The sequence below is a fragment of the Porcisia hertigi genome, chromosome 28, assembly GCF_017918235.1.
Source record: "Porcisia hertigi strain C119 chromosome 28, whole genome shotgun sequence".
NCBI lineage: Eukaryota > Euglenozoa > Kinetoplastea > Trypanosomatida > Trypanosomatidae > Porcisia > Porcisia hertigi.
Genome location: NC_090587.1, coordinates 450,779 through 476,686, shown reverse-complemented (window position 1 = coordinate 476,686; position 25,908 = coordinate 450,779). Strand labels below are relative to the sequence as shown.

Sequence of the window (25,908 nt, the reverse complement as noted above, 5' to 3'; positions counted from 1 at the left end):
ACAAGGAAAGGTGAAGCGCAGGCGCCCGCGGATAGGAGGGGGGGGGGAAGAGAAAGAGAAACAGAAAGAGAAAGGAGAGAGGAAGAATTCGAGGCCCCAACGAGGGTAAGAAGATTCTGAACAACGTCAAGAGGCGGGGGAGAAGAGGGAAAGACACAAGTACGGAAACAGAGGGAAGAACACACATGTACGACTAAAGATACGCTCAGAAATAAAAGAAGAAAAAAAAAGAGAACATTGTAGCAATGTAAACCATACGGGCTCGTGGAACCCCATACCCCCTTCCGTTTGCCGTGATTATTCCTGATGAGGAGTGTATAGGTCAGTCGCGTCCTCTGAGGGATATCGACTCTGTGAAAAGTGGGCACAGTGATTCGCCTTTAACCCGCTGCTCGCTATTTTGAGTGAAGCGATATGCTGGCAACTTGCATGCCCTTTCTTCCGCTTGTCAAGATGGTTTCTAGAAACCCCCCGAGGACAACGGCGTGTCGCGCAGTCGGTAGACACCGATGGTGTCGTTGCCGGCATAAACAAAGCCCATCTCCTGTGGGTGCCAGCGGCGCAGCTCCCGACGTACCGGGTAGTCCCGTACGAGCTTGTAGTGAGACTTGAGCAGCATGTGAAACCGCCAGTCGCCCGTGGCGGCGGTATCCCCGACGTAGATGAGCATGGTGCCGCCACCCCGAGTGTAGTACTCGAGCGCCTCAAACCCCATCGAGCTCTCCTCCCGCTCCCGGGAGCCGAACGGGGGCCAACAGAGGAGCAGGACCGAGTTCTTGCAGTTGAGCGAGTAGAGAGAGATCGGGCCGCCGATGGAGACATGAACGCTGTACGTCTTCTGCAACGCGAGCGCGTCGAAGGCGAATATCGGAATGATGCGCTTGCCATAAAAGTCGCACCGCACGTGATCGAAGGACGTTCGACGAAAGCGGCTTCGATCCACCGCCCACTCTTCTCGCAGCGGCACCTCGTGCATGACACGGTTGAAGATGTGCTCAATGTACCCAGCGCCGCTCCCAATGCTGATGATAGACTCGACATCAGGGAATTCCTGCACGACGCTGTTCATCGCGTCACGCGCGTCAAGTGGCGTGATAAGACTCCATGCAAACACGATGTTCGCCACGCGGTGGGCCTCATAGCTAAGTGGGATCTTGAACAAGTCCGGCAACTGGAGCCGGTAGCGGTCCACTTCCGTCTTGTACAGCTGGTAGTCGTCACCAATACTGCACAAGATGTGCTCCACGAGGTGCGTGATGTGTGGAAAAAAACACATAAACGTGCAACGCGGGCACTGACGGAAATAATGCTCCGTGCCCAGCGACACCTCGTAAGACTCGTCTATCCCGTTGTAGCCGCACACCGCACACCCCCACACATCGCTCTCCTGCAACTCTGTCGCCCGCTGCATCAGCCGCTTTGCTTCAGCCTCTGCCGACGCCAGTCGAGGCACTCGCGCCGGGGTGCAACTGCTCTCGTCGTGCGGTAGAAAACAGCCGCTGAGAAATGGGCAGAAACCAAACGCAGCATACACGGGGCACACGGATACGCCATCTGGCCTGTACACCGGCGGCAGGGGCGGCAGTGACCCATCCGGGGCCATTACATATTCAGGCGACGGTCGCGCCGCCATCACGTGCGGAGAGGCGCGACGCTGGTCACGGTACATATAGGAATTGAAAAGTGTCAGAGTGCACATGGGACACCCACAGCAATCGATGTTTTCGTGGTACTGGAAAGGCGTGCAGACCACTGCCGTTTCACCGGAGAGCTGACCATCGTCTGAGACAGACGCGATGCCATTGGAATCGCTGTAGTGCTGTCTGATGTAGTTGGTGTCGCATAGCACAGCTGCCGCTTCCTTTCGCTTCTCCATACCGCGTGGCGTCTGCGCAGCAATGCGCAATGGCGAAGATGTAGCTCCTGATCTTGCTGCCACAGGCGATGTGGAAAGTGAGACCTCCTGGTGCTGGATGGCCAGTACGGGGATCATTGGTATTCTTGATAATTTTTTCAATCCCCCTTCGCAGGGGTGCAGCGCATCTGACGATAACATGAAGTCCACCCACCACCACCACTTCTCCTTGTGCGATGGCTACTTGTTGTTTTCTTTTACTTGTGATGTTGTTGCTTCTTCTGGTGCAGTATTGTGCTCAAGACGTGCCTGAAAAAGATCCTCAAACAAGTTGAGAGAGAAGGCGAGAGGACCCCCACCGCCAACGAAGCTTTAGAGAGAGAGAATGAAACAAGCGAGGGTGAAGGTGACACGTTTGCTTGTGTTGAAATGGGGCGGAGGGGGTGATGGGGAGTGATGGGGGGGGGGAGCAACGTCAAGGCGTTGGACAGTGTTGCAGAAGTTATCGAGTCAACTATTCAGGAATTCCTCACGGGAGAAGAAGATGGCGTGGAGAAAGCGAGAAAGAGGTGTGACGGTGTCGGATAACGGGGAAAGGTAGTAACGAGGTGAACCAGAACACCAGGAAAACAAAAAGAGAGACAGACAGAGAAAAAAAAGAATTGTCAAACACAAACGAAAGCAGACAATGTGCAGGGAGCAATCAAACGGCAACACTGAGGCTTTTCTAAAGCTTCTGTGTGTACGCCTTAAACAACTATATAGGTATGCATGTAACGTAGAAGTCTGTGCTGCCACCGTACCGAGAGTGCTTCAGCAACTAACGTGTTCTTACTTCGACTTCTCGACGCGGGGAGTTATTGTGTGCACTTGAATGTTTCCTTTCGATTTTTCTTTTCGTATGTGCGTATATTCGCTGTTGCGTGTGGGCTTGAGAGCAAAAAAAAAGTTGTGAAAGTGGAGGTGGGTAGTGCCAATATGTGCGGTCAGCAACACCGCTGCCGTGGAGATACTACTCTTCGGCAAACGAAGGGAAGGGGAACGCGGTACGCATGAAAATGTGTGAATATGAATGATCACCCTCGTCCATGGAAGCGGTGGTGAAGATTGGTTTTGCAGCCGCGTGCGCGTGCAGGCCTTTGTTTCCGCAGAGACCAAAGAAAGGGAGAAGGAAGAGAGGGGGTAGAAGCGGGAGGCATGGATGAAAGCGGGTGCGCCACCCGCAACGCTATATAAAAATATATCAAAGCGGCTTCGCCACCGAGATAATCGAAGGTGAAGGGATGCTAACCGAAAGGGGAAAAGGGGGGAAGAAAGGAGGTACGCAGAGAGTATCTTGAAAAGTCACCCGTGAGAGCGTCCCTCGAAAAAAAAAAGTCTCTTCCCCCTTCCAAACCTGTGGTGGTGTCTGCGAGGTGGTGGGTCGCTCATCATAGTCACAGTGAGAAGCGCGCCAGATTCCTCTTGCATCACCAACGGAGGCGCAGAGAACAACAACAACGTTCAACCCATTGCAGCCACCGTGGTCTGGTGCTGCAGCAGAAACCACCACCACCCACTCCTCCCTTGATGGGTGAAGCCAGGTCGCGAGGGATTCAGTAAGAGGAAAACATAAACCTCGCACGCGTTCCTTGAGAGAGTGCATTCCATATCCCCCCTTTTCCTCGGCACTTTTATGTGATTAGCGGGTCTCTCAACATATTTCACATGAGCACCTCTCATTTTTTTTAATGAGTCGTCCTCCCTGCCAGTGACATGTGTGCGCTTTGTTTTTACCCCCTCCTCCTTTCTTTCCCTCCCTCTTTAATTCACTTGTTGCTATTTTAGTATCGAATCTGAGCAATTATTGGGCCTCCGCCACTCCCACTCCCACTCCCCCCCACTTCTCTTTCACACATGACGATAATCATTGCCACCAGCGTGCACTTTGTAGCAGGGGGGGGGGGTGCCGCCACCTTGCTGATCGTTACAGCATTCCCCCCCCACCCCTTTTCTTCACGCAGCTGACAGCCAACTGCCCTTCACACCTGCCTCCCTCGAGGAAACAGTGACTATGCGCGCCAGAGCAGCGCGTACACGCGTCGACACCAACGAAAGAGCACAAAGTGGAGAAGACCGTTTAGCTTGATGGGGACATCCAGAGATGAGCGCCACGGCGCTGCGGGAGAAAAAAAAAGGGGAAGGGGGTAAAAAGTCGGAGAGACAAAACAACAAACACCACACAGTCAAAAAGGGGTGAAAAAAAAACGCACAAAACATTTGTGTACAGGAGTCACGACAATTTTCTTTCTAGTACACAGACAATAACGAGAAACACACACACACATACACACGCGCACACACTTCTTGGCACTACGAAAGAGGGGGGAGACTAAAACAAGCGAAGAGGTGAAACGAGCCCATCTCCCCACAATACACTCTGGACGACGGTGCATGCGCTCATTCTTTCCACGCCCCCCCCCTCCCCCCTCCTCCCTCCCTCATACCAACCAGCCACAACTCCCCATTCAAGTGCCCACAATTTCACCTACTTCTGATGTCGGGGGTTTCGTGGCCGTGTTGGGAACCATGACACGAAACGTCAAGACGAAAAAGGTTGGGAAGAAAGAGGGAGAAAAGGACGAAAGAGGAAGCAAGAATGCAGGTAGAGCTCCCGCCCACCCCACCCCCCCCAACCACTCCCTTGTAGATGGCGTGGCGATTCCCCAAAAGAAACGCAGGAAGAGCAACGAGGGAAGCTGAGGTAGGAGAACACGAAAGATGTGCGGCCTTCTCAATTGTTTCTTGTTTGCCCTCCATATGAGAACATATATATATATATATATCCACTCGTGTGTGTGCGCGCGCCGCTTTTCCTTCTTTATTGCTATTAATAAAGTTGTACTGGGGGTGCATCCTGTCTGCCGATAAGCAGAATTAGCACCAGCTGTGCACCAAACCGTAGCTCGTCTCAACCGACTCTCGCGTCACATTGATGCCCCTCTCTTACAACGGTACCTCCGTGGGTGCCGGTGTACCTCGTCATCACACACACACACACACACGCACGCACGCACGCACGTAAAGACATAGCCACCCACCCACCCACCACTGCCTCTATGTTAACTGTGGAATCCGCTTCTCTTAAATATAAACCTCACGGAATTAAAGGGCATACACGAATGATGATCAACACAAGAAAAAGTGAGCGAGGACGGCTGCAGCGAGGCCTCTGCACCGCCCCACAAACGGCAACACACAAGGCTCACAATCATCCTTTTTTTTCCCCCTTTAGGTTGCGTTTACTCCCTTCCTGTCTAGAACTCATCGCTGAAGCTGTTTTGACGGTCCCCGTCGCGTTCACCGCCGCGGTCCTGGCGCTCGTTGTAGTTGCGGCCACCACGGCCACGACCACGGCCGCGGCCACCACCGAAGCCACCACGACCACCGGAAGCGCCTTCCGGCGGGCGGGGGCCAGAGGGGAGTTTGGCGCCGCCAGGTCCGGTCACGTTCTCAGCACGAGTGCGGCCATCCTGCGAAGCCACCTCGAACTCAACCACCTGATCGACTGCGAGAGCGCGGTATCCGCCGGTCTCCGTCTGTAGCGCAGAGAAGTGAACAAAGTGCTGCTTCTTGTCCGCATCGTCCTCGATAAAGCCGAATCCGCGGCCGCTCATCCACGAGACGACCTTGCCGGTGTTCAGCAGCGCCAAGGACGCCGCAATGCGGGACACGGCCGAGATACGGAACATGGCTGCCTGTACAAATGAGAGAAATGGGTGGGGGGAAAGAAAGAGAGGCGAGCAAAACAAGAGAGTTAGGGTAACAGTTGTGCGTGTCGTCGTCGGTGGCGGCGGCAGCGGCTATTTCCCTGTATCACAAAAGCGGCAGAGGTACTGTGTGTGTGTGTGTGTGTGGAGGGAGAGACGGTACAAACTGGCGAAGTGAAACAAAAATAATAATGAGTGCAATGCGATGGTGGCAACGCGATGCTGTGACGAATACAGGTGCGTGAGAGAGAGAGGCGGAGAAAGGTGAAGAGGCGAGGTACGCGGCAATGGTGGGGGTGGGTGATGTCCCCCGTAGTGTATGTCGCGCGAAGTGCAATATATAGTATTTCAAGGATCGAAACGTAAAAAAAAGAGGAGGGGGGAGAGAGAAGCATAACGAATTCTGCATGCGTGTTGAGACTCAGCATTTATACACACATATGTTCGCAGCAGGAGAGATGGAGCGCACCACATTGGGGGAATGGGAATCAAAGGAGATAGGATGTACTTGAGTCCACAAAGGAAAGGCAATACAGAGAGAGGGGATGTCAAGAACCGAAGACAAAAAAACGAAAGACGGAGGGGGGCCTACAATGTCGGGGGGGGGGGGGATAAAAACCCATCGACTGAGCACGCAAATGTGTTGCTTCAACCCACACACATTGTGTGAGATAGTCTACCCAGCTTCTTCTTCACACCCCCAAAACACACACTGCTCAAGAAGAGGAGGTGAAAAGCCAAGACAGCGCTAGGTGGCAAAGAAGGCGGATGGCCTAATGCACATACTCCTAACCCGCCAGCTAGGTTCCCCTTTCCCGTTTCCCTCCAATTCTCAGTCGGTGTATTTGTGGATCCGCGTGCGTTGTATGCTGTTGCTTTCCTCTTTTTTTTTTGTCAAGCACACACTCACGGTGCAGATAGGCAGCAGTCGCAGAAGCAGGTGATTACTATGAAAAAAAAAACATACGGAGGAAGTGAACGCAATGTATAATCGAGACTCACTGAAATCGTGCCCCCTTCTTGTTGTGGCGAAAACACGTCTGCGTCTTGAACACGTGATTTGTTTGCTTGTTTTTTTTTTTGCACGAATGGAAGCAGAGGCGCACTCTCCCACTTCCGGGCAACGGCATTCGTTCCCTTTTCCTTGTTCGGCTCTTGTTGCCTTCGTGAGAACAGAGATGCATGCACTTGAGGAGGAAGGGGAGTGGGGAGTGGGAGGCTTACGTTGTCGACTTAGGATGCAACGACTCCAATGTCACTTCACTGGACACTTCACAAGTGGAGTCCGTACCAGCCGCAACGGTACTATCGGTGGAACCCCCCCCCACCCCCTTCCCAAGAATCTCGGTCAGCTTAAGCAACTCCAGCACTTCAATGTCAAGATTGGAAACTCCCACAAAGCGCTCATGGAGGGGTGAAATAAATCGGCTTCTACTTGAGCCCAAGACCCCGTCAACAACTTTGTTGTGATCCTGCCAGCACTTGAAACTCGCCTCGCATAGACGCGTGTAGTAGGGACTCGTTTGGGTATCATGCTTGCTGCCCACAGAATTGTGTATATAGACACGCTTCGCCTGCACCAAAGGTAGTTCGGAACCTGCTGGCTCCGCCTCGTTCACGGAACGATTCGAGCCGTCGTGCCCAGACGAGACGTGCAAAATCACCGGACAGCCGCATGAGATGTAGCAAGGAAAAATACACGCTGCGGCCGCTTCCAGGCCATTCTTGTCTTGCATTGCATCTGCACTGAAAGAAGGTGGAGTCACGAAAACCTGTTTGGAGGAGAAAGGCACGCATGGCGCACTCTGCACTGCTCGACGCCGCAGTCTGACCTCTGCAGTTCTCGCCGTGGTGAGGTCGGAAGCACGGAAGGCAGCTCCAGCATCGCCGCACAGGCGTGTGACGAGGCGAACCAGCCCAGCCTGTGCATCCGACGAGAAGTGTACCACCTCCCCTCTGCACCAAAAAAGACCTGCACAGCATGCGTGGTGTTGCCCTCTTTCAGAAATCATAATGCGTCACCCCTCGCCTTCAGGAGTGCCTTGCACGCACACCAACACTGGAATTCCTGCTTCCTGTCTTCTCTTTTGTTTTCTTTTGGTGTCAGCAAAACCTCATCCCCTTTTTTCTTTGAAGACATGCACAACCCCATCAAGGCGATCCGAGAGACTTTCCTCCTCCTCTGCTCGTGGGTGCAAAACGTGGGGCAGGGGCAGAGAGTGTGCGTGCGTGGGTGCGTGCGTGTGTGTGTGTGTGTGTGTGTGTGTGTGTGGCAGGTCATCGCATTTTCACCCCAAAGAGAAACAATGCTGGGGGAAAATAGAAAAAGGGGGAAGGTGAGCACCGAAGAGGAAGGGAAAAGGTCAAAACACTCAGAACAAACTTCAACACTGTGGTGATCAGCGTGCGCAGTCGCCTCAACATGTTCTCGAACTTGATAGGTCATTGGGGGAAAAGCTGATCCAATGGATCGACCAACGCTGTGCTCGGGTGAGACGACACAACTCGTTGCGAGCAACGGAGTGGGGAGTGGGGAGGGGGGGGGGGAAGACACCATTAGCCCCTTTCAACTTTAATCCTCTTGTACTTTTTCTTAGGCTTTTGTGTGAGGCGTACGTCAATCCACACAAATAGCTCTGCTGCAGAAATCACCGTCTCGCGCACGCCTGTTCTCTCTCCCGCCTCCCCCCTTCCTCTGCTGCTGCTGCTGCTGCTCACACACACGCACACCTTCGACGAGTGACAGCCTTTGACAGGATAGAGAGGGGGGGGGGGGCAAAGGAGCGGAGTGCCTTTGCATTTCGGGGCAGTTGTTATTTCTTCGCTGGATGGAATGTATCAAAGTACACCCCAAAGCGGTATCTGCGATGGTTTGGCGGCTTTCGCCTTAGACCGGGTTAGCGACGCTGAAGGAGGGAGACGATTTGCTGAGGGAAGAAAACAAAGATGAAAAAAAAGGAGAGAGAGTAGCGCCCTTCGCCATACTCCTCCTCTTGTCTGTCTTGAGGCTCTGATCTTCTGCTCGGTGGCTCAGCCCTAGGGAATCGTCTCGGGGTCCTCACCGCGAGTGAGTCGAATCATCCGCTCCTTTGCCCGCAGCGTGTCACTCGAGTATCCTTGAGTCTTCGCCTTGGCTGCGACACTCCATGGCACCTTCACTACATCCGGACGTCTGCCAGGGATCTCCAGGTCAGAGGCCTTCACTTGCTGTGGCTTTGGCGCACGCTCCTCCGCCTCACTCTGACGGCGAACCTTGTAGTAGATGCCTTCAGCATCGAAGGTGGCACGATGACGGTTCTCGTGGTCGCGCAACGTGCGCCTCAGACGGTGATGTGCGTGCATAGGGACGCGGTGGGAAGCCACAGGCGATGTCGGCGGCGCAAAGCCTGAGGGTCGTTTGCCTGTGGCGTCAACGGGTATTTCAATATGTGAAGCGCCTCCCTCCTGCCGCTGATGTCTGGTTGGCTCCCCATCAGGCACACTTTCCTCTGCGTCCTCTACCATGCCAGCGCGAAGTCGTGGCGGCTCTGCGAACGTTGTGGTGTCATCCTCAGGGAAATACTTTGCCGTCCAGTCAACCAAGGACGGATCGAGCGTGGCCTCGTTCTCCACAGCGCGCTGCCGCAAAAAAGGAAAGGCAGAGTGCGGCGAATGCCGACTGTCGGCATCAGGCAAGTCCTCCATTGCGACGGTGTGAGTCAGGTCCGCCTCGGCAGCGCGACGCCGGCGTTCCTCGCGAAGCCGGGCAGCGTCACGTTCCTCTTGAAGTGGAGAGCAAGCACCTGAGTTGGTGCTTTGTTTGTCTGTAACGGCTGCATGCGAAGGCGTGAAAGAGCCGGCCGTCTCATGAGATAATATTACCTCCGCACCTGCACCGCCGTCTTCCGTATCAGCCGACATGTACAGTTTGGTGGACGATTTTGCGGCAGAGGCGGAGGAAGCACGCCCGGCCATCACACCCCGTGCCCATTCCTGTAAACTCTCCGACAGCCCAAAAGCCCCGGAAGACACGTGGGCTCGGTAGTGCTTCGCTGCGGTGGAGCACAAAAAAAGGTACTTGCTAGCATCTTTGGCTTCCAGTCGGGCAGCTGAAAGGGTGTCGCGCAGATAATCCTGGAGAATTGCAACCAGTCTTTCCCGCAGTGTGGCATCCTCCACGGTGTGCCAAGTCTCTTTTCGGCCGTATAGACGCTCCGCATCGTCGAGGTATGTTTTCGTCTTCAGCTGTCGCCATGGTGCATCCAGAAGGGGACGATGCTTGCCGTACTTGTGATCGCGCCTAAAGTCAGCCCTTTCCCGTGGTGTTTGTGGGTCAGAGGAGCGCCGCCGGTATCGCTGCGGCGGCTGCGAAGAGCCAAGAGAGGATAAGAGAGAAGTTGACGCCTCATCCGAGGCGCCAGAGGGCTGCTCAGTCTCAAGTGGCTCGGTGTCCGTTTTAGGCTTGCCGAAGTTGGAGGTATAGAGGCGTGCGGCGGCGTAGGTGGGTAAGGATGTGTGCTGTGCAATTACTGCGCGTATCCGAGAACCAGTAACGCAAGACGACTGCATCTCTGTGAAGCCGTCTTGTTGCCAAGGAAAGCTGACGATCAATTCAAGGGGGCACCCTCCGTCCCTCTTGATGCACGGTAGCTCCCTGTCTCTCTGTCGAAGCGCAACCCGCGGTATTAACTCCTCCGCGTTGGCCCGGACAACAGCCTCAAGAAACAAGCTAGTGTGAAGAGAGAAAACAGAAAGGCGGAGTGGAACCAGTACGTGTACGTATACATGCACATTAGTTTTTTTTTTAGTGAGAAGGAGAGCGAGTATGGACGCATTGACAGGGCGAAAAGATCATGATGATACGCAAAGCGCTAAAAAAGGGGGAGGAGTTGCGGTCCGTGTGTACGGCCACTCATCTGAGGGCGCTGCTTTTACACCAATCCCACCCACTCACATCACCCCCTCCTCCCCTCCCTCCACACACCCCATATAGCCTACACCCCGTGAGTGTCGTGTGTGTGTGTGTGTGTGTAGAGGGGGAGGAGGGGGGAATAAAGGAGCAGCAGACAGAAGGGATCAAGCAGAAAGTAAGACGCCGTGGGCGGTGACGTCTGGCTTTTTAGTCTACTGCGGCTTCCTTCCCTCCAGGTGCTACACGACAGACGTCGCCTCCTCCGTCCCCCAAGACGACCTTGGAAAAGGCCCCTGAAGACCAGGGGGCACGAAGTCTATCCAACAGCGCCGGGCACCGGTTCGGTAACATGCATCCAAAGAAATGACGGACAAAGGCAAGTAGAGCATGAAAGCTGCATTGCCCAACTTTAACACAAACGATTCTCCTCAATGACCCGCATGTAGCCATGGGGCACAAGGAAGAGGTGAGCTGTAACTGATGCGTATACTCGCAGACAAGCTTGTTGCAGAACGGCAAGATGAAAACCTTCTCTCCGGGTTACCCTCAAACCCCGCCCCGCACCTCCGCCTGGATACTCTCAAGGGGTCGAGTGCCCACTCTGTGGGTAGGGCATGTAGCCACTCGCGCCCCCCCCCATCCTCTGGCCAATGCCGACCCGCCCCCTGGCCGTGAACGGCCGAGGTGCCTACAGTGTGCCGGGGTGAAAGAAACGTATCGCCGCTCATGTCGTCCGTCACACCCTGGATGAGGCGACGTGTCGTGCCGACCTGCGACAGTGCACACGCCTGTACCATCCATGTCGTGAGCAAAGCGCCTCAGCGTGCCTCCCCCCCTCCCCCCAACTGCCTACAGGTGGTGTGCTGGGGCCACCTCGATCGATGCACCGCGTGGCGAGCTGCGTAATGGAGTTGCTGTGAGACGACCTGCAAGGCTAGGCGTGGGTAGAGCGCGAAGTAGAGGCTGCGTTCCGCTGACTGGGCCGGTGCCTGCCGCCACGCGTGTCCGCCGCAGCCCATCGCCCCACGATTGCGCGCCCACGACGGGTCGAGTAGCGTGGTGCTCGACTCATGACGAGTGGCACGATAGTAATGATGAAGAGGGAAAACTCTTTGTTGACAATGCGCTTTAGGTAGAAACCCTCTCGAGGTATACGCATGCAACAGCTTTTCAGAAAACAACGAAGACCAGCATATGCGTACCACACGCCAGAGCGTTCTGGCACGGTTGTACAGCAGGGGACACCGCCCCCCCCCCCCACCCCCACATACACACACACAAAAACTACTCAATTTCTTTTTGTCTGCCCGTGTAGGGAAAAAATACCATGGCCCATTTAATGTCTCTTCTTAAGTCGTCAGAAGAATTAGTGAAGGCCTCTCAACAGAAAACCTCCCACCCACCTCCACCTCCACCTCCACACACACACACACACACACACACACACACACACACACACACACACACACACCATTCACCATCGAAGGCGCACACGCCCCCATACACTAAGAAGTGTGATGCGGAGCCCCCGCATGAACACCTCAACGACAACTGCGTAGATCATGTGTACTGCTGATGTTTGCTCTTAATGAACCTCTCAATTCTTGACGCGCTTGATCAGAATGTACACGTCGCTGTTGTAGTGCACATCCCGCAGCCCCTGAGGTTTCCCGACAATGTTCACCAGCAAGCCACCACAACTGATGTGCACATTCACCTCTAGGCCGTTCTCGACCACCTCGTGTCCGTAGACGCGACCATGCATAGCGTAGTCACAGTCGTTGAGCCGCGTTTCGCGGTGGTAAACGCTGTGGTCGTAATGCTTGCTGCCTGTCTTCCCCCCAAGCTCAAGCGAGTTAGCTAGCACGATCGTCAAACGATCGTTTGTCGCAACGGGAAACTCCTCGGAGTTAATGTCCGAAGTGATTGTGAGTGAGCCGTCTTGATTGACACAGCGAATACGCGACACGCGGAGGTACACCGTGCCTTCGGTGTTGACACCGTTCACCGTGAAGGTGTCCTCGAGAATGACAGGATTGGTGCTCATCTTGACTCCGGGATAATCGACGAGATCGCCGTGTTGCACTAGAAGGTGTGTGTGTGTATGTGTATGTATGTGCGTGTGTGTTTCGATTGGTGCACTGCACAACAGGCTGCTGCGTGTTCTGAGGGGGACAAAGCGCCTTTCCACAGCTCGTGAATGTGCGAGTAAGAGGGAAAAGAAAAAGGAAGAGAGGAGCCGTTCAGCACAGGCGTGTTTCCTCGTTGCCGCAGCTGCCAAAGTTTTCGGTCAGTCATAAAATCAACGACAAAAAGGCGTTGGCCGTCGAAACAACAACAACATTAAAACGACGAACAAGTTTCAGGGACAACAGACGGCACAGCGAGAAGGGAGAATGGAATGAGAGGGGATACAAAGCGCGCGAGCACGACGAAAGCAAAGTAACCTAAACGCTGAAATCTTGCGTGAATGCGCATCACGGAGACGTCAAAAGAATGGTAGCTCGACGTCAAGCACAGGAAAGCAACGCCCTCGACATGGGACGAGAGCGCGACCTCAGACTGAAAAAGGTGACGCCTGAGTTCCCTGTAGCGGCGTCCATGCCGCTGAATCCCACGCTCACAACAAGCACTTTGCGTGTGAAGCGAAACGGTAGGGGGGCAGGTGTTGATTCAATAGACGCCGCCTCCATGCCTTTGATGCGCATGATTCGTTCCCCTTGAGGGAGAGTCAGCGCCCTGTGCAAAACGCACCCATGAGAGGCAACATCAAGAAGAATTTATTGGATTTGGGTGCACCAAATGACAGACATAATTCTTTTCGTTTTGCTACGCCTTCTGCAAATTGAGATCCTGTTGTACATCGCAAAAAAAAACGAGGCAATTGATCCTTTTTAACCCTCCTATTCGAAATTCCCGCGTTTGCCAGTGTGTGTGTGTGTGTAGAAAGAAGGGTGAAGACGATCGCGGCGGCGGCGGCGGTGGCAGCAGCAGCAGCAGCAGCGACAGGGCTGTAAAGGGTGCGGCGGTATAACCCCCTTCCGCTTTTTCCTCTGTAAACCAAAAATGCCGCTAGCGGAACATATCTGGCGTCATCTTTTCGATCACGTCGGGCACAACTAGGTTGCCCTCCATGTCCATTTCAGATTGCATCTCCTCAACAAATTGGTTCATTTCCTCAGCGGTGAGGACGTCGCCCATGGTGGTGAGAAAACAGCGGAGCTCGTGCGGACTGATGAAGCCGCGCTTGTCCGGATCAAAGTTTTGAAACGCTTCGCTCACTTCCTGTGGAAGTACGGACTCCTCGAACGCTCTCTTTAGAGCCCTGCAGAAGTCTTCAAAACTGCAGCTGCCACGACCATTTGGGTCTGCGATGGCTCGGATTTCCTCGAGGCTTGCCTCTAAAGGGACAGCACCGCAGGCGCGGACCAACGTGGCGAAGTCGCTCATTTTCACACGTCTAATCTTATCTCGGTCAAAGAAATCGAATCGCTTCCGGAAAAACGCCGAGCACATGTCATTAAATTCTGACGGCATACTTGATTAGTGCCGCCTCACCGGCAAAAGTGCCTAAAGTACGGCGTTGCCCTGGACGTCTCTGAGTACTGCTTGACGTGTGTATTCGGCTCTTGTCGTACAGTTTCCTGTTTGAAGGAAGGGTTTGAAAAAAGGTGGCACTAGAGTATCCGTATGAGTGGACCCTCCGTGCCGCAGCACTGGCCCGTAGATCGACATGCCAAAATAGATGCAAAATGAAGGATAAAGAAAGGTGGTTAAGTGAAACCCCGGAGAAGAGATCAGCAAATCAAAGATCAGTGGCTCTGAAAGCCCACGTCAAAAAAAAAAAAACATATTCGTGCCATCAAGAGCATGGAAAGCCCTCTATCACTTTCTGCTGGTCTGCTTTGAGGATGTTGTGCGCTTTTTTCTTTACCCTTTCCTTGGATAGCTGTACTGCAATCATTCCATGAGGAGAAGCAGGATGTCGAACGTGGTCCAGCTGTGAACACCCACACCCGCCGTCGCGCCTCCCTTTTTTTCTATTGGATAGAGGGGTGCTATTTAGAGAGCAGGGACCGGTGTGTGCTGCCAAGTAGAAGCCCTCCTTTTTCCAGATACATGGATTAACTCTGAGGCAGCTACAGACAGGACCACGTACACTAGAGAAGCGCACGCCTGGCAATAGTGAGAAATAGCCCAACGACGAGAATGCTTAGAAGAGTGACACCACTCCATCGGGGTTCAAGACTCCGGTCTCTAAAAGACTCCCAAGCTCACCTCGGAAAAAATCTCCTGCCCTTGATGGTTTGCCATGTACTGCCATGTACGAGCTTTCCAGCAACATGGCCGTATCAGAGATCACAGGTAGCGGCAGAATTTCGTCTGCCAACGAAGTACTCTTCCCCAGCCGTGCGCCGTACGTCTGAGACAGGAAAAGATCGGCCGCCTCTAGAAGTAGGCGAAAAGCCACGATTCCGCTCAACGCTTTACAGTGGAGGAGAAAAGAAACGTGGCCGTCCCCTGGCTGGGAGACCGCCACGACCCTTTCAAGTGAAGCGATGGAGGCGCCGCCGGTTTTCCAAATCGACTCTACTGCCCTGAAAGTCGCAACTTCAGGATCGTTTTGTAAGTAACCAAGCTTGGTGTAGCTTTTTATCGCAGCAGACCCTTCTCCAACGCATGAGGATCGAAAGAAGAACTGAAGAAACAGGCGCACTATCTCGCTTTTCAGCCGCTGCAAATCAGCCGCGCTCAAGACGTCGCCTGTCGTCGCGAATTGGTGAACCAAAACGTTCCACTCGCTAAACTGCACAAACCCCTCCGCGTATGGTGCAACGAGGAATAAAAAAGGGAATGAAAGCGCACACGCTGGCGGAAACGGTGAATCTCCTTCGCTCGGATTCAAAGCCACGGGGTGGCCAGTATTGCCACCACAAAGATGCTTGACGTAAATGGACTCGAACAGCGAGCAAAAGCCACGAACGGTGTCAAGGGTATCTTTTTCAAATCCGGAGCGCGCCACATCCTTCACGACACGGTAATAGAACGCATCGTTGCATACAAGCGAGTTTCGAAAGTCCGTGGCGTATTGCAGCACTGCTGGCACTGCTCGATCGATGCTGCAAACGACCTCGGCAACGTAACCGAAGTAGTTGGGTATATCTGTGTAGACCTCACTGTTAACATCCGCCGCGACAACGGAACGAAGCTCCCGGTAGACCGCATGGAGCTCCGCCTCAGTCGGCTCGGCACTTTTGACGAGCAAACCAAAGTAGCGACGCTCGTTTTCGCATTTGTTCGTCCGCAAAATGACTGGAAGCATTGCGCTTGCTATCTCCACGAGGTTCGATTTGGTTTTTGTTTCCCAGCCGAGGACCTTGCCAGACCATTCGTCGAGGACTCGATAGCTTCGGAGATCTTCCCAGATGGAGAGTTGCCGCTGAAATCCCGGGTTTGGCTGAACTACGGGGCGTGTGGAGCGAATCAAATCAATAGCCTCGTCTCGCGGAATTTTGTATTTCTTCATGATGTACGCTGCCACAATGGAAGCTGACCTGCTCACGCCAACCATGCAATGTACAGCTACAGCTGGGATAGCGGTGTAGTCCTCCTTGCCGATCGTTTCGCAAGCCTCTCTAGAACGCAAAACAATCTCTATCAGTACTGCACATTCCACAAAGTGCTGGTCAATGCTGTAAGTCGGTGCATCTTCTGCTGGAATGGTAAGGACAAAGACCTTTCTTTGTGCTTTTGATGATGTCACAGCAAGACGGCAATAGTTATTCAGCTCGCAGATAAAACTCTCCTGTGTATCTAACGGGCGAAAGGCATCTACTACGCCCTCGTGTCCTTCAAAAACACGGTATTTGGCGACCTGATCTTCACCGCACATGTTGATCACGAGAGAAATACCCATCGCTGCACATTTTGATTTATCAACCATCTCGGAGGCACAAGTAAGGTAAAGACCCGGGATTACCTCACTAATGCACTGCCAAGGCGTGACATCGTCCTCGGGGAGTGTGCTGTGCGAACCAGGTAATGGTAGTGCGTCACTATCCCATCGCAGAGAGGCGAGGATCGCATCCATTGTGAAACATGCGGCGTGGCGAAATGAGTCCAACACAAACGAGCGCTTCGTGAATATCGTAAAGAGAAACAAGGCAAAGGGAAAAGGGAAAAAAGCGTGGGAAAAAAAAGAAGCATGAAAATTGTAAATCAAGTGACTTCAGCTAGAAGGTAATTCTAGGCTACTTCTTGTTCAGTTACAGAAGTGGCGTGTCGGGTTTCTAGAGTATCGCACCTTTGTTGTTGATGCTGTTCCTCTTGACAACGGTGCACGCCTCTGCAGTCGGTCTCCTCAAGCGATTGAGTAGCTATGTTCACCTATATGTGCATAGTTCACTTAGTGTGCCATGAGGAAGCGAAGGATAGTCACGTAGAAGTAAAAAAAATACCTAGTGCCTGTTGATCTGTTCTTTTTTTTTTGCGTGAGCGCTAACGGACGGTTGAGGAATGTGTACCTACAAAATACCATCATTCCGAATCCACCCCAAAACATTTTTCGTGACATCAGATGCAGTGTTATGATTTTTTTTGTTCTTTACTGCCCTTTCACCAAAGTCCTCCATTGATCGCTTGCGTTCCTGAAACTGGAGTTTGTTCAATGCATGCCGGGCCTCCATCTGGTCGGGGGGGATAGATTCAGAGTGAATACCGCGGTCACTCAGGGAGCGCTCTGCGCGAGGTGGTTTTGGCGGATCCCTTGTTAGGGTTGAGAGGAGAAATGTGGGGTCGCTGAGCTCGTCCAAAACCGTTTTAACTGCTAGATCGTGAGCTTTTCGGACATACGCTGTAGACTCCAGGTCTAAATTTCGAGCAATGTTATCTAAGCCATATGGGTCCTTAATAGCAAAATGGAAAAATGGAGGCTTCCCGACTACACCATTATGTCTGTCCCACTCCATCGTTGTCTTTGTCAATGCCATGTTTGTCGTGCACACAACGCTTCTATGGTAATCGAAGGCGCATCCAAAGTACTCGAGAAAAGCGGCGAGCAAATAGCCTACCTCCGACATGGCATCTGGGCGTGCCTCTTCCAGAGGATGATATTCGGGATCTGGGTTCAACGCCTTGGGCCCCTGATTCACCTTAGCAGCTGTAATTTTTGGGATTGCCCCTACGAGCGACAGGAAGTGCACTACCATTACCGTCAAGGCGTAGCTAGCTAAAAGTCCATCAATGGAGTTGATGATTCCACTTGCTCGACCCCATTTTTTGAGAACTAGAAGCAAATGCCTGGAGTACGGATGCTGCGCCAAAGCCTCGCCAAGCAAATGCGAGCTTCGGAGTCCCGTCGAGGAAAGACAGAAGTCAAACGGGAATCTGTACACCTCGGGGCCGTAGCGTGCATCGACGGGAAGACGGAGGGGTATTTCTATTTCGTTGTGGGCCTTCAAGTTAGTAAGCCCATATACGAGAGAGGAAGTGGTCGCAAACTGAACTGTGGCGAACTGATATGAGCTATTCCACTCGACAGACTTCGCGTTGTAATTTGATTCCACTCGGCCTCTAAACCCCTCTGCTTCAGCGGAGTTTACCTGTCTGCTAAATTGAAAAATACCGTCACAAGACAAGCTGTGAAAGGGCGAGCCTGGGAGGCTACGGCTTACTCGGTCCGCCTTAATGACGGGTACGCGAGCTTTCGGATACGCGCGGGAGCGCAGCCCAAGGCGTCGCAAGGCACTCGAAGATCGTCTGAGAATCTCGCCGGCTTCTGCAAACCCGGGCTCGACGTCGAGAATTCCAACAAAATCGACATCGCCTCCCACCTCAAACAAGCCGGTGGTGACGAGGCCGCCAAAAATATATATGGACATATCATATCCCATCGATTGCATAATGAACTCCAACTGCTCTCGCGCGGCACAACATTCATCAAAGGCTGCTTTTCCGGTATCACAAGATCGTGCAACATTCACGACGGCCTGACCTAGGCCATGCCATCTCGGATCGTTAGCGGGGGGTAGCTTTGACTTCCACGGAATATGGACCGCTCGGGTAGCCACAAGGCATCGTGGTGACAAAAACCTGCGCATTTTTTCCTTCGCAGCTTCTAGAAATGTACAAAAAAAAAGAGAATCAGATGTTAAGAAGAGAGAACAGAAACGATTATCGAATGAGGAAAGGGAAATGACATACTCCGATCACAGTATTTAGTACTACACATCGGATTCTCTCCGAATAGAGTCCCCCTGTTTTCCCCCACTCCGAGAGTTGTGATGAAAAGAACACAATCCTCCGAAAAAAAAAGGGCATGTTTCAGAGCATGAGTTCTCTCGTCGGGAAGATTCGTAGCATCGAGATCGGCAAACATATATGTTGAAGTCACGGAAAAATCTCTTTAAACTGCAACGGCGTTCTGTTATCTTTTTTCCCCGCAAATGCTAAAAGTGGAGCATCTATACTCAGCAATCTAGAGTGGATCGAATGTCTTTGAGTGCGGCTAACCGCTTTCTATACGATTCTGTGGAACCCAGAGGTGCGTCTGATGCACTGCAAAAGACGTCGCCGACGTCAGTTGTAGAGAACCGACACGAGAGAGCAGTTTGCAGATCTTCCTCTCTGGTGAAGAGAGTGTCGAAAAACGATCGACGTCTTTCTAATAAGACGTCCCTACCTACACAAGCATGTGCGTTCACAGCTCCGCCCAGGTTCTCTTGCAAATAATCGATCACCAAATTCGCTGCCATGAAAGCACTAGAAGAAGAAAAACGCTTAGCCTTTGAAACTGCCGACTCATCGAAAGGGGGAACATTCTCTGCAGCTTCGCCTGAGGCACGCACATCGTGAGAACTCCCAACCCCGGGGAACTTGTCAAACACCGACTTTGTCGTAGTGGGAATAGCAGGAGGGGTATTCTTATCGGTGGAGGTTGTATATGGATCGAAGTAAGCTCGCCGGCTAAAAACATCCAACGAAGTGACAAACATGTCACTCTTCTCCTGGGAAATGTAAGAGGTATTCTGTGCGTGGTTCATGACTCACAACATGACATCTATACTTTTTTTCTTTCTCAGCGAAAAGCGGAGTATGCAGTGCTCATGTAAATGGACTCCAGGGAAAGGTCAACAGTGTTCCACTTGTTGCTGCTAAGCAGGAGATCTGATTCATAAGAACCACAGAAGAAAAGATAGGAAGGGTGATGATACAGTAGTGACACATTCTTGTTGAGGAAGAATCCATGATAAGCGTATCTTACTCTCCGCGGCACTATCACACATCACATTGCCAGTGTTACTCTGCGACTGCTAGCCCAAACCGGGGTGCTGGGAGAAAATGGACTTTTCTTTCAAAGGGCTTGCTTCTAGCATGCACTGCGGGCCGTCGCCGTACCTTTTCGTAGCAGTCTTCATGCAACTCGGCTTTTATCACTACGGACTCGACTACGTGAACCAAGCACAATTCAAACGAACAAATATTTATCTGTACTCCGTGATTGTGGGCCAACTTTCCTGCCCCTCTTCTTTTTGCCAAGCCCAGCAAGGGGGAACCGATATAGTTCCTTTCCCCTACAATCAGACGCCCCCCTCTTGATGCCAACACGCAAAACCTGTCTGCGCTCCCCCCCCCCGCCCCAACGCGCACAGACACTTTTCACCGATTTGCTCGGCTACTGCAGAAAGCCACCAGAAAGCTTTGCTACGAGCAAAGGCATTCCATTTAGTTGAGTGTCCGCTCTGTGGGTGGGCCATGTGGCCACTCGCGCCCCCCCCCCCTCCTCTGGCCAATGCCGACCCGCCCCCTGGCCGTGAACGGCAGAGGTGCCTACAGTGTGCCGGGGTGAAAGAAACGTATCGCCGCTCATGTCGTCCGTCACACCCTGGATGAGGCGACGTGTCGTGCCGACCTGCGACAGTGCACACGCCTGTACCATCCATGTCGTGAGCAAAGCGCCTCAGCGTGCCTCCCCCCCCTCCCCCCAACTGCCTACAGGTGGTGTGCTGGGGCCACCTCGATCGATGCACCGCGTGGCGAGCTGCGTAATGGAGTTGCTGTGAGACGACCTGCAAGGCTAGGCGTGGGTAGAGCGCGAAGTAGAGGCCGCGTTCCGCTGACTGGGCCGGTGCCTGCCGCCACGCGCGTCCGCCGCAGCCCATCGCCCCACGATTGCGCGCCCACGACGGGTCGAGTAGCGTGGTGCTCGACTCATGACGAGTGGCACGATAGTAATGATGAAGAGGGAAAACTCTTCGTTGACGACGGTGAAGATCGTGGCCGAAGGGCAACTCACGGTGATAAAAGGTAGTGTTAAAGTATCGTTCGTTTAGCTGCTCGCTTCACATCCTGTTGACGGAGTAGGGTAGGCTTGCTGTGTTTGCATCCAGTCTTTCAAGTGCTCAACAGAGGTACTCATACATGGGGCGAGGAAGCTGTGTTTTGGACAGTGGGCAAATGCCTCCTCGCTTTTTGTCCACTAGTATCAGTGATTGGTTTCTTTGTGGGGAAGAAGCATGAGGCTGTCGTTTATGCTCCCCTGATACATTCACCCCTGTGGTGTTGGGGCTTCCTTTGAACTAAGACCACCGAAGTTGTACTCTTTTGGTATTCACTTCTTTTCTAACCCACGTGTTTTTTTTTTGTGAGGCTTCTTTTCTTCCATAGGTCATATTGGTATGGCTGCCAGCAACAGGGTGATGTTTTCACCGGAGAGCACCGATCTAGATACCCCACATCTAGTGATTTCAGCCTATCATAACCAAGCTGACTTCGCAGCTTTCTTGATCACTGAATATTTCATAAAGCCTAGCAAGCAGATCGAGGATGTGAGGGAGGACGACACACACGGACTTCTTCCACTGGTCTCACTTGACGCCCTTCTGCCAAATTGCGATATTGAAAAAGTAGCAGGGCGCATTTGCGATGAGACGCATTTGATTAATGAACGGCACGTTCAGCGACGAAAACCTTACCATATCCTGGAGAAGCCGTTGATTATTCCTGCAATCCTCGCAGCCTTGCTGCATCGGATCCTATTCGAGAAAGCTGGTATCATCATCTCGTCGACTACATTTGACTTGTGGGCAAGTAAGGCGCTTGGGTTTCCAGCGAGAACTAGCCGTCTTTGGATGAACGCATGCGCTCACGTTGAAGAGGCCCTGAAAACAAGCAGCGTAAAAGAGCTTCTTAGCAAGCACAATGCCTATGAATCTGGTGTTCACGCCATCAAAAGGCAAGCTAGTTCAAAAGGACTACTTTTTCCCTTGTGGAGTAACGCCTGCTCAACGTTGTGTGCATCACTCGGTGTTCCACTCCTTTCAACAGAAACGTATCGAATGCACTTTGACCAGGCTATTGAGTGCGCAATCAGTTTCCGAAAGGAAATCGCCTCAAAAACAAGTAGCTCTCTGCGGGAGAAGGGCGCGTCTGGATTCAATCTCCACGCGGCAGGGGAACCAGAACTCTGCAGCTGTGTCGTTTTTCATTCCTTTTTCCGTAAGTTGGAAATCCTTTTTTGTGGGGTCATCAACTCGAAAGTAAAAATCAATGTATCGGCACAAGTCTCTTGTGCTGTTTTCGTGGGGTGCCTGAATGCTTTCACTTACTATCGCTACTCTGCAAGCAAGGCGGAGACCGTCTACAAACTTCTTGACACCGTTGCTCAAGTGACAGATGGGAGGTGTCTGGCCTATCGATTTGATCTCAAGAGCGTCGGAGTGCCGGATCTGCCGGGGTACCTGCAACGTGCTGCTGTGCTCAGCAGCGATGAGGTTTTCAGCGGGATATTGCAACGGGGTGTACGAAAAGTTCCACGGATCTCTTCTGCTTGCACTCTACCGCGCTTTGCTGATATGAATTGTAGTGCGATCAACATGGCTGAGACTTACTCCTTTTGTAGTTTGACTGCAGCGAGGCCTCAATCGAACGAGCTTTGTGGATGTAGCGAATCCGTTTGGCTGGACGGGCATCCTGATTCCGAGGAGGAGGAGGAGGAACAGAGCTTTCTAGAGACGACCACAATTATTCTTGATGCAGTCGGAGATGAGAAATGCTCGCAGTACCTTCTCTCACCTGAAGAAGCAGCTGCCAAAAGGCAAGTCCATGAAAAGCTCTACGGAGGAAAGCGTGAACGCAGGAGCTAGCACATTTTTCTTTGTGTGTGTATCTGTATGTCGATCCGATTGGGGATCCTGTATACGTCTATGGCTGTTCTTTTTTTTTTCTGGCTGTTACTGCTCTGTACGTATTAAGCGTCAATAGTTTTGATCTGAAAGGCGGCAAAGGGCGTCTGTCTTGACGTGTCTCCTTTCGCATTTGATGTTTAGCGGACTCACTCCCCATGCTCTGGTCACGATCGCCTCGGTAGCGATGTATAATATGCGAAGCATGGCTTTTGCAAGCGCCAGAGGAAAAAAAAACGAGTGTGCTCTCACATTTACCATTGCCTTTGTTTTGCGTACCCGGTGCTCTTCGTTCTTGTCCGTTGAAGTCCTTCAGTCTACTCAAGCGCGGAGTGTAGCAATCATAAAGGGCAGCATTCTTCTTAAACGCGAAGAGAAGTAAAACAGTATCTGTCCACGTTGATCAGAGGTCTCTTCTCCTGACAGCCAGCTCAAGCACTCTGTTTGATCAAAGACTGACTCTACCTTCAAGGCCCGGTTTCGAGAAACAGAGAATCTGTTTGCCATCACACCAATGAGACTCTGCAAGATTTTCCGATTCAGCTTCACGCGCAGCAACTTGGCTGTGGTTAGCCAAGGCTCCTTGTCTTCCTCCGATGCTGCTCCAGTTCGAGGGTTTTACTCCTCCTTCTCATATGAAGATGAGCTTCAAAGCATGGATGTTCCTGATATGAACACACAGCTACTGCCTTTTCAGAAAGAGGGTGTGGGGTGGATGACGCAGCGCGAAATGAGCCACATCGGGGGCATCATGGCAGACCACCTCGGCATGGGGAAAACAGTGCAGATGATTGGATTGTGTTTAGTGTCGGATGATGTCAATAAGGCGGTTTACTCAAAGCAGATCAAACAGCGAAGAATGCTAGCGGAAGGGAGTCGCTTGCTCACAGTGCTCCGGCAGCTTCAGAGAATCAGCGTAATTGCCAACTGCTCGCGAATCAACCGGCCCGCAGACGACCTTACATCTCTCATCTCCGATACCACAGAGTTGCTCAAAACGAAAAAGGGGGACTACGAACGCGTTCGGAAGGAGGTGGACAAGTGGTTAACCTTTGCGGGAAAGTTTCATCCCTCTTATCAGAAGCGCGCGCTGGATTTTCTCGACGACGTTGAGAAAAAGGACTTTCATTTAATCAACTCAAAGGAATTGCGTACCCTTGTTGTTGTCCCGGCCGCCCTCATGCTTCAATGGAAGTCTGAAATCGAATCCAAGGTGAAGGCATCTCGAAAGCTCACTGTACACTTGTATCATGGTGAGAAGAAGCTGATCAGCAGCACAGAGCTTGAAACGTTTGACTTTGTCATCACCACTTACGACACGCTTACAAACTCTGCTGCATCCGCTTTCATCCCAGGTGACGATCCACGTACGTTCGCCTTTAGTCGAAAAGAGGCTGGCCCTCTTTTTCACGTTCAGTGGAAGCGGATAATTCTAGATGAGGCCCACATGATTCGCCACGCGCGGACGCAACGCTGGCGCGCCGTTCAAGAGTTGCAAGGGCTTCACCGATGGGCTGTAACGGCGACTCCACTCCACAACTCGATCGATGACCTGCAGAATTTGCTTCACTTCATCGGCCTTCCGCGCCTGCCTGTGCTTCCAGGAGGTCGTACCGAGGATCTTCTGGCTGATCCGCTGCTACAGCGGAGTATCGCAAGATCCCTGCAACCGGCATTTCTGCGACGTGGCCCAGTTATGATGCGGAACGGTGTGGAGGAGGTTCTCGTAAAGCTCCCGCCCAAGACGGAGGTCGTAATTAAACAGCCGTTCAGTGTAAGGGAGTCTCACATTTACAACAGCATTCTGGCACGGTCAAGAAGCGCCTTGGCGACATCAGAAAGTAAAGAGGGTGTGTTTCATATATTCGCCATGATGACGCGACTTCGCCAGGCTTGCTGTCACAACTGGATCGGCGAGTGCCGTGCGGTTCAGGTCTCTGTTTGCGGCGTTTGCAAGAATGAGGCAAGTTCGCCCGTGGTGACGAAATGCGGCCACGCGTTCTGCTACGAATGCCTGCTGCTTCGATTCCGTGATGCTGTTGATGGTGACGACATAGCAGTGCGAATTCAGTGCCCAACCTGCGCGCAGACTGTTACTTTTAGTTCTGTCTTCAAAAAGACCACACTAAGCTCAAGTGAACGAATTGCACAGTACAAGAACAAAGCATTCGAGCTGAGTACGAAGCTTCGGATGGTGCTACGATCTATTCACGATATGCAGACAAATCATCCCACTGATAAAATGATCATCTTTTCCCAGTTCACGTCTTTCATGGACGTCATCAGTGTCGCTTTAGATAGGTACAACATTGCATATCTGCGCATCGATGGGACCATGTCATTGTCCAACCGGAACGCTGTGATTCGTCAGTTTCAGACCAGCGAGCATGTCAAGATTGTACTGGCGAGCAAGACCGCCACTGGTGTTGGGCTGAACCTCACCGCTGCAAATCACGTGATCGTTGTCGATCCATGGTGGAACCCCGCCATCGAAGAGCAGGCTGTACACCGCTGCTATCGCATCGGGCAAAAGAAGCCGGTGTACGTGACGCGATTCATTATTGCGGACACGATCGAACAATATTGTTACGAAATCTGCCTACAGAAAAAAGAGTTTGGTGACGCAGTTCTGCGCGCCGCAACAGCCGGCGACTCGGGAGCCAAAGTAGCTGCCTCGCGTCTTCAAGAACTCATGTCACGTCTGAAGTACATCGGAAACGCTGAGCAGGGTGACATTGCTACAGAGGCGTCCAACAGCGCGAACGGTGGTGAGGAGGGTGTGCAGCGCAAGCCTTCGGCTACTGAAGGGGAATCCACTGATCGCCCTGCGTTTAGCGATTTGGATGCTCACATCGATGAAAAAGGGACTATCGTTGTGTAGGTGTGACAGTTCGATGTCGATGGTCAGCGACACAAAGAGGGAAGATACCACTTTTTGTTTTGCATCCGTGTTGTACATGTTTTCTATGTTTCACACAGGAAAAAAAAATAACAAAAGCAGCCAGAGAGTTCTCTGGCAAGTGAGACGTATTGAGAAAAGAAGGGACCTCTGACAGACATTTCAGTGGGGTGCGCACAGCTGCTTGGCCTTGCCCTTGCGCACAGTTGTGTAAGTTGTTTCGATCGTTACAAGATCCTCGCATCTCTCTCCTCGGGAGATATCCCGTGCCTCGAATAAGACACCGGCAGCGTTTCTTTCAAATCTCTTGCTCCTATGCGTTTCTCATTCTT

At 52.4% G+C, this 25,908-nt stretch overlaps 10 protein-coding genes across 10 annotated transcripts; 2 read left to right on the top strand and 8 right to left on the bottom strand.

Moving 5' to 3' along the window:
* Positions 1-460: 460 nt before the first annotated feature.
* JKF63_03504 (uncharacterized protein) lies at positions 461-2,056 on the bottom strand (the record flags this gene model as incomplete). Its single annotated transcript, XM_067899506.1, has 1 exon — positions 461-2,056. One exon carries the CDS (start codon positions 2,054-2,056, stop codon positions 461-463), a length of 1,596 nt encoding a protein of 531 aa, XP_067755745.1.
* A 3,095-nt stretch (positions 2,057-5,151) lies between these two features.
* On the bottom strand, positions 5,152-5,586 carry JKF63_03503 (uncharacterized protein; the record flags this gene model as incomplete). The annotated part of the gene is made up of 1 exon (XM_067899505.1): positions 5,152-5,586. One exon carries the CDS (start codon positions 5,584-5,586, stop codon positions 5,152-5,154), a length of 435 nt encoding a protein of 144 aa, XP_067755744.1.
* A 1,238-nt stretch (positions 5,587-6,824) lies between these two features.
* Positions 6,825-7,616, bottom strand: JKF63_03502 (uncharacterized protein; the record flags this gene model as incomplete). The annotated part of the gene is made up of 1 exon (XM_067899504.1): positions 6,825-7,616. The coding sequence occupies one exon, from the start codon at positions 7,614-7,616 to the stop codon at positions 6,825-6,827; it is 792 nt and encodes a 263-aa protein (XP_067755743.1).
* Positions 7,617-8,640: 1,024 nt separating this feature from the next.
* Positions 8,641-10,152, bottom strand: JKF63_03501 (uncharacterized protein; the record flags this gene model as incomplete). The annotated part of the gene is made up of 1 exon (XM_067899503.1): positions 8,641-10,152. The coding sequence occupies one exon, from the start codon at positions 10,150-10,152 to the stop codon at positions 8,641-8,643; it is 1,512 nt and encodes a 503-aa protein (XP_067755742.1).
* Positions 10,153-12,092: 1,940 nt separating this feature from the next.
* JKF63_03500 (uncharacterized protein) lies at positions 12,093-12,542 on the bottom strand (the record flags this gene model as incomplete). The annotated part of the gene is made up of 1 exon (XM_067899502.1): positions 12,093-12,542. One exon carries the CDS (start codon positions 12,540-12,542, stop codon positions 12,093-12,095), a length of 450 nt encoding a protein of 149 aa, XP_067755741.1.
* Positions 12,543-13,567: 1,025 nt separating this feature from the next.
* On the bottom strand, positions 13,568-14,032 carry JKF63_03499 (uncharacterized protein; the record flags this gene model as incomplete). Its single annotated transcript, XM_067899501.1, has 1 exon — positions 13,568-14,032. The coding sequence occupies one exon, from the start codon at positions 14,030-14,032 to the stop codon at positions 13,568-13,570; it is 465 nt and encodes a 154-aa protein (XP_067755740.1).
* A 2,987-nt stretch (positions 14,033-17,019) lies between these two features.
* JKF63_03497 (uncharacterized protein) lies at positions 17,020-18,594 on the bottom strand (the record flags this gene model as incomplete). The annotated part of the gene is made up of 1 exon (XM_067899500.1): positions 17,020-18,594. The coding sequence occupies one exon, from the start codon at positions 18,592-18,594 to the stop codon at positions 17,020-17,022; it is 1,575 nt and encodes a 524-aa protein (XP_067755739.1).
* Positions 18,595-18,963: 369 nt separating this feature from the next.
* Positions 18,964-19,536, bottom strand: JKF63_03496 (uncharacterized protein; the record flags this gene model as incomplete). Its single annotated transcript, XM_067899499.1, has 1 exon — positions 18,964-19,536. One exon carries the CDS (start codon positions 19,534-19,536, stop codon positions 18,964-18,966), a length of 573 nt encoding a protein of 190 aa, XP_067755738.1.
* A 1,656-nt stretch (positions 19,537-21,192) lies between these two features.
* JKF63_03495 (uncharacterized protein) lies at positions 21,193-22,638 on the top strand (the record flags this gene model as incomplete). Its single annotated transcript, XM_067899498.1, has 1 exon — positions 21,193-22,638. One exon carries the CDS (start codon positions 21,193-21,195, stop codon positions 22,636-22,638), a length of 1,446 nt encoding a protein of 481 aa, XP_067755737.1.
* Positions 22,639-23,191: 553 nt separating this feature from the next.
* Positions 23,192-25,558, top strand: JKF63_03494 (uncharacterized protein; the record flags this gene model as incomplete). Its single annotated transcript, XM_067899497.1, has 1 exon — positions 23,192-25,558. The coding sequence occupies one exon, from the start codon at positions 23,192-23,194 to the stop codon at positions 25,556-25,558; it is 2,367 nt and encodes a 788-aa protein (XP_067755736.1).
* Between the last annotated feature and the right edge of the window lie 350 nt (positions 25,559-25,908).